Source organism: Oncorhynchus kisutch, unplaced genomic scaffold, assembly GCF_002021735.2.
Source record: "Oncorhynchus kisutch isolate 150728-3 unplaced genomic scaffold, Okis_V2 Okis06b-Okis10b_hom, whole genome shotgun sequence".
NCBI lineage: Eukaryota > Metazoa > Chordata > Actinopteri > Salmoniformes > Salmonidae > Oncorhynchus > Oncorhynchus kisutch.
Genome location: NW_022261983.1, coordinates 18,081,803 through 18,093,506, shown reverse-complemented (window position 1 = coordinate 18,093,506; position 11,704 = coordinate 18,081,803). Strand labels below are relative to the sequence as shown.

At 49.6% G+C, this 11,704-nt stretch overlaps 1 protein-coding gene across 2 annotated transcripts in view; it reads right to left on the bottom strand.

Moving 5' to 3' along the window:
• atf7ip2 (activating transcription factor 7 interacting protein 2) overlaps positions 1-8,734 on the bottom strand; it is a 19,333-nt gene extending 10,599 nt beyond the window's left edge. Inside the window, exons 1-5 of one of the 2 annotated variants that reach the window (XM_031814194.1) lie at positions 8,583-8,734; positions 7,906-8,010; positions 4,432-4,510; positions 1,343-1,474; positions 208-294 (exon numbers count right to left, since the gene is read on the bottom strand). In XM_031814194.1, coding sequence (XP_031670054.1) covers positions 208-294; positions 1,343-1,474; positions 4,432-4,510; positions 7,906-7,964 — 357 coding nt within the window. In that variant the 5' untranslated portion in view covers positions 7,965-8,010; positions 8,583-8,734. The remainder of the gene's footprint in view (positions 1-207; positions 295-1,342; positions 1,475-4,431; positions 4,511-7,905; positions 8,011-8,582) is intronic. The other variant, XM_031814195.1, reaches the window with a different exon arrangement.
• Between the last annotated feature and the right edge of the window lie 2,970 nt (positions 8,735-11,704).

The window sequence follows — 11,704 nt, the reverse complement described above, 5'->3', positions numbered from 1 at the left end:
AGAGAGAGGACAGAGAGGACAGAGAGAGAGAGGACAGAGAGAGAGGACAGAGAGAGAGAGGACAGAGAGAGGACAGAGAGAGAGAGAGAGAGAGAGGACAGAGAGGACAGAGAGAGAGAGAGAGGACAGAGAGAGAGAGAGAGGACAGAGAGAGAGAGAGGACAGAGAGAACAGAGAGAGAGAAGAGAGGAGTGTGTGTGTCTCTACCTGATTGCGTTTAACTCCAGGAGCTCGTAGCATCCTGACATAAGAGATGGCAGCATCCCCCCTCCTCTTCACCTTCTTAATGTGAGCCTGAGAAACACAGGGTTATTCCCCCTCTAACTAGAGAAACACAGGGTTGTTCCCCCTCTAACTAGAGAAACACAGGGTTATTCCCCTCTAACTAGAGAAACACAGGGTTATTCCCCCTCTAACTAGAGAAACACAGGGTTATTCCCCCTCTAACTAGAGAAACACAGGTTATTCCCCTCAACTAGAGAAACACAGGGTTATTCCCCCTCTAACTAGAGAAACACAGGGTTATTCCCCTCTAACTAGAGAAACACAGGGTTATTCCCCCTCTAACTAGAGAAACACAGGGTTATTCCCCCTCTAACTAGAGAAACACAGGGTTATTCCCCAGTAACTAGAGACCCCCCCCCCAGCGGACCCCCCCCCCCCCCCCCCCCCGCCCTACCTCCAGTCTGGATCCCCCCCCCCCCTCCCTACCTCCAGTCTGACCCCCCCTCCTCCTCCCCTACCTCCAGTCTGGACCCCCCCCCCCCCCCTCCCTACCTCCAGTCTGGACCCCCCTCCTCCTCCCTACCTCCAGTCTGGACCCCCCCCCCCCCCTCCCTACCTCCAGTCTGGACCCCCCCCCCCCCCTCCCTACCTCCAGTCTGGACCCCCCCCTCCCTCCCTACCTCCAGTCTGGACCCCCCCCTCCTCCCTACCTCCAGTCTGGACCCCCCCTCCTCCTCCCTACCTCCAGTCTGGACCCCCCCCTCCTCCTCCCTACCTCCAGTCTGGACCCCCCCCTCCTCCTCCCTACCTCCAGTCTGGACCCCCCCCTCCCTCCCTACCTCCAGTCTGGACCCCCCCCTCCCTCCCTACCTCCAGTCTGGACCCCCCCCTCCTCCTTACCTCCAGTCTGGACCCCCCCCTCCTCCCTACCTCCAGTCAGGACCCCCCCCCTCCTCCCTACCTCCAGTCTGGACCCCCCCCTCCTCCCTACCTCCAGTCAGGACCCCCCCTCCTCCCTACCTCCAGTCTGGACCCCCCCCTCCTCCCTACCTCCAGTCTGGACCCCCCCCCCCCCCCTCCCTAACTCCATTCTGGACCCCCCCCCCCTCCTCCCTACCTCCAGTCTGCGTATGACCAGGTCGTATTTAGGTTCACATTCCAGTAGCTGAACTCTCTCTAGTAGCGACTCCATCTTGGATTCAGACTGTTTCATGGCACTATGCACTTCCTGCTGGAGCAGAGCCTGGACCTGTGGAGAACACACACCTGGTTACTACACACACACCAGACCCTGGACCTGGGGATGACACACACACCTGGTTACCACCTGGTTACTACACACACCCCTAGTTACTACACACACACCTGGTTACTACACACACACCTGTACCAGAACACACCAGACCCTGTACCAGAACACACCAGACCCTGTACCAGAACACAACACACCAGACCCTGTACCAGGAACCAACACACCAGACCCTGTACCAGGACAACACACCAGACCCTGTACCAGGACACACCAGACCCTGTACCAGAACACACCAGGCCCTGTACCAGAACACACCAGGCCCTGTACCAGAACACACCAGGCCCTGTACCAGAACACAACACACCAGACCCTGTACCAGGAACCAACACACCAGACCCTGTACCAGGACAACACACCAGACCCTGTACCAGGACACACCAGACCCTGTACCAGAACACACCAGGCCCTGTACCAGAACACACCAGACCCTGTACCAGAACACAACATACCAGACCCTGTACCAGGACACAACACACCAGACCCTGTACCAGGACACAACACACCAGACCCTGTACCAGGACACAACACACCAGACCCTGTACCAGAACACAACACACCAGACCCTGTACCAGAACACACCACACCAGACCCTGTACCAGAACACACCAGACCCTGTACCAGAACACAACATACCAGACCCTGTACCAGGACACAACACACCAGACCCTGTACCAGGACACAACACACCAGACCCTGTACCAGAACACAACACACCAGACCCTGTACCAGAACACACCACACCAGACCCTGTACCAGGACACACCACACCAGACCCTGTACTAGAACACAACACACCAGACTCTGTACCAGAACACACCAGACCAGACCCTGTACCAGGACACACCACACCAGACCCTGTACCAGGACACACCACACCAGACCCTGTACCAGGACACACCAGACCCTGTACCAGGACACAACACACCAGACCCTGTACCAGAACACACCACACCAGACTCTGTACCAGAACACACCAGACCAGACCCTGTACCAGGACACACCACACCAGACCCTGTACCAGGACACACCACACCAGACCCTGTACCAGGACACAACACACCAGACCCTGTACTAGAACACAACACACCAGACCCTGTACCAGAACACACCAGACCCTGTACCAGGACACACCAGACCCTGTACCAGAACACACCAGACCCTGTACCAGAACACACCAGACCCTGTACCAGGAGACACCAGACCCTGTACCAGGAGACACCAGACCCTGTACCAGGACACACCAGACCCTGTACCAGAACACACCAGACCCTGTACCAGAACACACCAGACCCTGTACCAGAACACACCAGACCCTGTACCAGAACACACCAGACCCTGTACCAGGAGACACCAGACCCTGTACCAGGAGACACCAGACCCTGTACCAGGACACACCAGACCCTGTACCAGGACACACCACACCCTGTACCAGGACACACCAGACCCTGTACCAGGACACAACACACCAGACCGTGTACCAGGAACCAACACACCAGACCCTGTACCAGAACACAACACACCAGACCCTGTACCAGAACACAACACACCAGACCCTGTACCAGAACACAACACACCAGACTCTGTACCAGGACACAACACACCAGACCCTGTACCAGGACACAACACACCAGACCCTGTACCAGGACACACCAGACCCTGTACCAGAACACACCAGACCCTGTACCAGGACACAACACACCAGACCCTGTACCAGGACACAACACACCAGACCCTGTACTAGAACACACCAGACCCTGTACCAGAACACACCAGACCCTGTACCAGGACACACCAGACCCTGTACCAGAACACACCAGACCCTGTACCAGGACACACCAGACCCTGTACCAGGACACACCAGACCCTGTACCAGAACACAACACACCAGACCCGGTACCAGGACACAACACACCAGACCCTGTACTAGAACACACCAGACCCTGTACCAGAACACACCAGACCCTGTACCAGGACACACCAGACCCTGTACCAGAACACACCAGACCCTGTACCAGAACACACCAGACCCTGTACCAGGACACACCAGACCCTGTACCAGGACACACCAGACCCTGTACCAGAACACAACACACCAGACCCGGTACCAGAACACACCACACCCTGTACCAGGACACACCACACCCTGTACCAGGACACACCACACCCTGTACCAGGACACACCACACCCTGTACCAGGACACACCAGACCCTGTACCAGGACACAACACACCAGACCGTGTACCAGGACACAACACACCAGACCGTGTACCAGGACACAACACACCAGACCGTGTACCAGGAACCAACACACCAGACCCTGTACCAGGACACAACACACCAGACCCTGTACCAGAACACAACACACCAGACCCTGTACCAGAACACAACACACCAGACCCTGTACCAGAACACAACACACCAGACTCTGTACCAGGACACAACACACCAGACCCTGTACCAGGACACAACACACCAGACCCTGTACCAGGACACAACACACCAGACCCTGTACCAGGACACACCAGACCCTGTACCAGAACACACCAGACCCTGTACTAGAACACACCAGACCCTGTACCAGAACACACCAGACCCTGTACCAGGACACACCAGACCCTGTACCAGGACACACCAGACCCTGTACCAGGACACACCAGACCCTGTACCAGAACACACCAGACCCTGTACCAGAACACACCAGACCCTGTACCAGAACACACCACACCAGACCCTGTACCAGAACACACCACACCAGACCCTGTACCAGGACACACCAGACCCTGTACCAGGACACAACACAAGGCTGTGTTCAGCAGGACACAACGTACCAAAAACATTCCACAACAGAAAGCCAATTAAGTGTCATGCCAATTGAATATGACCAGACTGCTTACCTCACACTTGGAGAACATCTTGGTTGGCTGGTCAGAGTCAGGTGACCCAGCTTCATGCTCTCTGGTCCTCTTCCTCATCCTGGTAAGATTGAAGACAGAATGGTTCGTACGACACTAAACCAAAAGTTAGTTACAGTTCTGGATGGTTAATTACTATATTTGAAATATGTAACTATATGAAAACATGCCGTGTCATGGTAGGATGGGAACCCATATCTCCTGAATGAAAACATGGCCGTCTCATGGTAGGATGGGAACCCATATCTCCTGAATGAAAACAGGGCCGTGTCATGGTAGGTTGGGAACCCATATCTCCTGAATGAAAACATGGCCGTGTCATGGTAGGATGGGAACCCATATCTCCTGAATGAAAACATGGCCGTCTCATGGTAGGATGGGAACCCATATCTCCTGAATGAAAACATGGCCGTCTCATGGTAGGATGGGAACCCATATCTCCTGAATGAAAACATGGCCGGCTCATGGTAGGACGAGAACCCATATCTCCTGAATGAAAACATGGCCGTGTCATGGTAGGACGGGAACCCATATCTCCTGAATGAAAACAGGGCCGTGTCATGGTAGGACGGGAACCCATATCTCCTGAATTAAAACATGGCCGTCTCATGGTAGGACGGGAACCCATATCTCCTGAATGAAAACATGGCCGGCTCATGGTAGGACAGGAACCCATATCTCCTGAATGAAAACATGGCCGTGTCATGGTAGGATAAGAACCCATATCTCCTGAATGAAAACATGGCCGGCTCATGGTAGGACAGGAACCCATATCTCCTGAATGAAAACATGGCCGTCTCATGGTAGGACGGGAACCCATATCTCCTGAATGAAAACATGGCCGTCTCATGGTAGGACGGGAACCCATATCTCCTGAATGAAAACAGGGCCGTGTCATGGTAGGACGGGAACCCATATCTCCTGAATGAAAACAGGGCCGTGTCATGGTAGGATGGGAACCCATATCTCCTGAATGAAAACATGGCCGTGTCATGGTAGGATGGGAACCCATATCTCCTGAATGAAAACATGGCCGTGTCATGGTAGGATGGGAACCCATATCTCCTGAATGAAAACATGGCCGTCTCATGGTAGGATGGGAACCCATATCTCCTGAATGAAAACATGGCCGTCTCATGGTAGGATGGGAACCCATATCTCCTGAATGAAAACATGGCCGTCTCATGGTAGGTTGGAACATATCTCCTGAATGAAAACATGGCCGTCTCATGGTAGGACAGGAACCCATATCTCCTGAATGAAAACATGGCCGGCTCATGGTAGGACAGGAACCCATATCTCCTGAATGAAAACATGGCCGGCTCATGGTAGGATGAGAACCCATATCTCCTGATTGAAAACATGGCCGTCTCATGGTAGGATGGGAACCCATATCTCCTGAATGAAAACATGGCCGTCTCATGGTAGGATGGGAACCCATATCTCCTGAATGAAAACATGGCCGTCTCATGGTAGACTGGGAACCCATATCTCCTGAATGAAAACATGGCCGTCTCATGGTAGGATGGGAACCCATATCTCCTGAATGAAAACATGGCCGTCTCATGGTAGGATGGGGATGGGAACCCATATCTCCTGAATGAAAACATGTCTGTCTCATGGTAGGATGGGAACCCATATCTCCTGAATGAAAACATGGCCGTCTCATGGTAGGATGGGGATGGGAACCCATATCTCCTGAATGAAAACATGGCCGTCTCATGGTAGGTTGGAACCCATATCTCCTGAATGAAAACATGGCCATCTCATGGTAGGACAGGAACCCATATCTCCTGAATGAAAACATGGCCGGCTCATGGTAGGACAGGAACCCATATCTCCTGAATGAAAACATGGCCGTGTCATGGTAGGATGAGAACCCATATCTCCTGATTGAAAACATGGCCGTCTCATGGTAGGATGGGAACCCATATCTCCTGAATGAAAACATGTCTGTCTCATGGTAGGATGGGAACCCATATCTCCTGAATGAAAACATGGCCGTCTCATGGTAGGATGGGGATGGGAACCCATATCTCCTGAATGAAAACATGGCCGTCTCATGGTAGACTGGGAACCCATATCTCCTGAATGAAAACATGGCCGTCTCATGGTAGGATGGGAACCCATATCTCCTGAATGAAAACAATGGCCGTCTCATGGTAGGATGGGAACCCATATCTCCTGAATGAAAACAGGGCCGTCTATATATATATATGTAAAGTTTTGTTCAAAGCAAAAGGGGTCAGAAAGTGACTCAAATCAAATGAACAACCCCTACATGTTGTCCAAGGCCAACCCCTACATGTTGTCCAAGGCCAACCCCTACATGTTGTCCAAGGCCAACCCCTACATGTTGTCCAAGGCCAACCCCTACATGTTGTCCAAGGCCAACCCCTACATGTTGTCCAAGGCCAACCCCTACATGTTGTCCAAGGCCAACCCCTACATGTTGTCCAAGGCCAACCCCTACATGTTGTCCAAGGCCAACCCCTACATGTTGTCCAAGGCCAACCCCTACATGTTGTCCAAGGCCAACCCCTACATGTTGTCCAAGGCCAACCCCTACATGTTGTCCAGGCCAACCCCTACATGTTGTCCAAGGCCAACCCCTACATGTTGTCCAAGGCCAACCCCTACATGTTGTCCAAGGCCAACCCCTACATGTTGTCCAAGGCCAACCCCTACATGTTGTCCAAGGCCAACCCCTACATGTTGTCCAAGGCCAACCCCTACATGTTGTCCAAGGCCAACCCCTACATGTTGTCCAAGGCCAACCCCTACATGTTGTCCAAGGCCAACCCCTACATGTTGTCCAAGGCCAACCCCTACATGTTGTCCAAGGCCAACCCCTACATGTTGTCCAAGGCCAACCCCTACATGTTGTCCAAGGCCAACCCCTACATGTTGTCCAAGGCCAACCCCTACATGTTGTCCAAGGCCAACCCCTACATGTTGTCCAAGGCCAACCCCTACATGTTGTCCAAGGCCAACCCCTACATGTTGTCCAAGGCCAACCCCTACATGTTGTCCAAGGCCAACCCCTACATGTTGTCCAAGGCCAACCCTACATGTTGTCCAAGGCCAACCACCAAAACAAGGCTTCGGAAAAGGCCTTCTGTGACACAGGAAACAAAACTGTAAAGTGTCAACGTCATTAAGTACATATTATATATTTTCATGAATATTACTATTCAAAACGTGTATTATTATAAATGTGTAAAAATATATATAACATTTATTAATAATATTCTGATTGATCGTCACGCTGAAAACAGGATAGGGACTAACCCCAAACTGTTGCCACAAAGTTGGAAGGACGGAATCATCTAGAATGTCATTGTATGTTATTAAGATTTCTCCTTCAGTGGAACTAAAGGAGCCCGAACCATGAAAAAAACAACCCCAGACCATTATTCCTCCTCCACCAAACTTTACAGTTGGCACTATACAAACCCAGATTTGTCTGTCAGACTGCCAGATGGAGAAGCGTGATTTATTTCTCCGGAGGACATGTTTCCACTGCTCCAGAGTCCAACGGTGGCGAACAATAAGGCAACTCTGGCAAGACAGAGACATTTAAAAGAAACCCGAAACCTTTACACGTTTTGAAAGTGTTTATGTTCCTAAACATGATCTCCAGCTATGTTGTTGACATTTTTCAGTTTCGTTTCTAGGGTCAAGGAACAACACTTTTTTGATTTTTTTGAATGGGTTGCCCTTGGACTAATAACTATCAATTGTATTACCTAGTTGGCAAGCTAATAACATTTGCAAATTGGAATCGAACCAGTCACACTCGAAGTACCGTTACCTATCGCTCCACAAATACCTTGGCCCTTACCGTACACGGTGGATACAACTATTTTAAGATCTCAAGAGACATTTCACACGGTTACACCAACACAATTCTGGTTTAAGATACAACAAAAAAGATGCACATTTGCACAAAAAATCCACCCTCGGTCTATAGCTCACTAACATTTCCTTGCAATCGGGATGCAGGGGGAAAAAATTACGTTGTAGTTAGCTAGATAACGTTAAATTCCTAACGTTAATAAGCTACGGCACTAAAGCATTTCACCAATCGCTCCAACATTTCTAATGAATTAAGAGAAAACGTGAAAACTAACCTGGTTTCGATCTTCTTCTTTTTTTAAAAACGAAGCAGACGATTTTAAGGTTTTCAATGTTTTTTACTCTGCGAAAGGAAGGGGTTTCCTTCTTGTAAAGTAGCTCCGTTAGCATCTGCCGAATCGGAGGGAAAAAAAGAGAGCACCAATTCCTGGGTTACCGGAAACTAAACTCCATCAGTAAATCTCGAAGAATATCGCGAGAACTCTTCAAACATCTGGCGTGACTTGGTTGGGTTTGAGACCATTCATTCATTTCTCTGTGCTCGATGTAAAGTCCCATCGATTTATTTACATGACAAAATATATTCATTTGACAATATATTAACATTCCTCAACGATACACGTAGTAATAAACAGATTAGGAATATTTTTGGGGTGATATTTAGCCACATTACACTAGATTTTTTTGTGGTCGAATATCTATGGGGATATAGAATGGGGGAATGCGTGGAAAATGGCTAAAACATATTGTATCTGTAACAAGGTAAAGGAAGTTTAATTTAAAATGTGACATAGAACTTGTCCTGTAAAACATGTTTTGGAAAGATTCAAGCTGAATATAATTGTGATAATTAATTTGGTTTTTATTTATAGCATAATTTTTTGGGGGGGGATTGACGTACAAAACTTTGTTACGAAGAAAACAGGACAATTTTAATGGTTTTGATATAATTATTTATTTCCCAAAATTATGACATGGAGGAAGTATATTTAATTCAAATGCCAATTAAACTTGTGCCCCCAGACATTGACTCTGTACCGTAATACCCTGTATATAGCCTCCACATTGACTCTGTACCGTAACACCCTGTATATAGCCTCCACATTGACTCTGTACCGTAATACCCTGTATATAGCCTCCACATTGACTCTGTACCGGTGCCCCCTGTATATAGCCTCCACATTGACTCTGTACCGGTACCCCCCTGTATATAGCCTCCACATTGACTCTGTACCGTAACACCCTGTATATAGCCTCCACATTGACTCTGTACCGGTACCCCCTGTATATAGCCTCCACATTGACTCTGTACCATAACACCCTGTATATAGCCTCCACATTGACTCTGTACCGGTACCCCCTGTATATAGCCTCCACATTGACTCTGTACCGGTACCCCCTGTATATAGCCTCCACATTGACTCTGTACCGTAACACCCTGTATATAGCCTCCACATTGACTCTGTACCGGTACCCCCTGTATATAGCCTCCACATTGACTCTGTACCGTAATACCCTGTATATAGCCTCCACATTGACTCTGTACCGGTACCCCCTGTATATAGCCTCCACATTGACTCTGTACCGTAATACCCTGTATATAGCCTCCACATTGACTCTGTACCGGTACCCCCTGTATATAGCCTCCACATTGACTCTGTACCGTAACAGCCTGTATATAGCCTCCACATTGACTCTGTACCGCAATACCCTGTATATAACCTCCAACTTGACTCTGTACCATAACACCCTGTATATAGCCTCCACATTGACTCTGTACCGTAACAGCCTGTATATAGCCTCCACATTGACTCTGTACCGTAATACCCTGTATATAGTCTCCACATTGACTCTGTACCGCAATACCCTGTATATAACCTCCAACTTGACTCTGTACCATAACACCCTGTATATAGCCTCCACATTGACTCTGTACCGTAACACCCTGTATATAGCCTCCACATTGACTCTGTACCGGTGCCCCCTGTATATAGCCTCCACATTGACTCTGTACCGGTACCCCCCTGTATATAGCCTCCACATTGACTCTGTACCGGTACCCCCCTGTATATAGCCTCCACATTGACTCTGTACTGTAACACCCTGTATATAGTCTCCACATTGACTCTGTACCGTAACACCCTGTATATAGCCTCCACATTGACTCTGTACCGGTACCCCCTGTATATAGCCTCCACATTGACTCTGTACCGTAATACCCTGTATATAGCCTCCACATTGACTCTGTACCGGTACCCCCTGTATATAGCCTCCACATTGACTCTGTACCGTAACAGCCTGTATATAGCCTCCACATTGACTCTGTACCGCAATACCCTGTATATAACCTCCAACTTGACTCTGTACCATAACACCCTGTATATAGCCTCCACATTGACTCTGTACCGTAACAGCCTGTATATAGCCTCCACATTGACTCTGTACCGCAATACCCTGTATATAACCTCCAACTTGACTCTGTACCATAACACCCTGTATATAGCCTCCACATTGACTCTGTACCGGTACCCCCCTGTATATAGCCTCCACATTGACTCTGTACCGGTACCCCCCTGTATATAGCCTCCACATTGACTCTGTACTGTAACACCCTGTATATAGTCTCCACATTGACTCTGTACCGTAACACCCTGTATATAGCCTCCACATTGACTCTGTACCGTAACACCCTGTATATAGCCTCCACATTGACTCTGTACCGTAATACCCTGTATATAGCCTCCACATTGACTCTGTACCGTAATACCCTGTATATAGCCTCCACATTGACTCTGTACCGGTACCCCCCTGTATATAGCCTCCGCATTGACTCTGTACCGTAATACCCTGTATATAGCCTCCACATTGACTCTGTACCGGTACCCCCTGTATATAGCCTCCACATTGACTCTGTACCGTAATACCCTGTATATAGCCTCCACATTGACTCTGTACCGGTACCCCCTGTATATAGCCTCCACATTGACTCTGTACCGTAATACCCTGTATATAGCCTCCACATTGACTCTGTACCGTAACACCCTGTATATAGCCTCCACATTGACTCTGTACCTGTATCCCCTGTATATAGCCTCCACATTGACTCTGCACCGGTACCCCCCTGTATATAGCCTCCACATTGACTCTGTACCGGTACCCCCTGTATATAGCCTCCACATTGACTCTGTACCGGTACCCCCCAGTATATAGCCTCCACATTGACTCTGTACCGTAACACCCTGTATATAGCCTCCACATTGACTCTGTACCAGTACCCCCTGTATATAGCCTCCACATTGACTCTGTACCGTAACACCCTGTATATAGCCTCCACATTGACTCTGTACCGGCACCCCCTGTATATAGCCTCCACATTGACTCTGTACCGTAATACCCT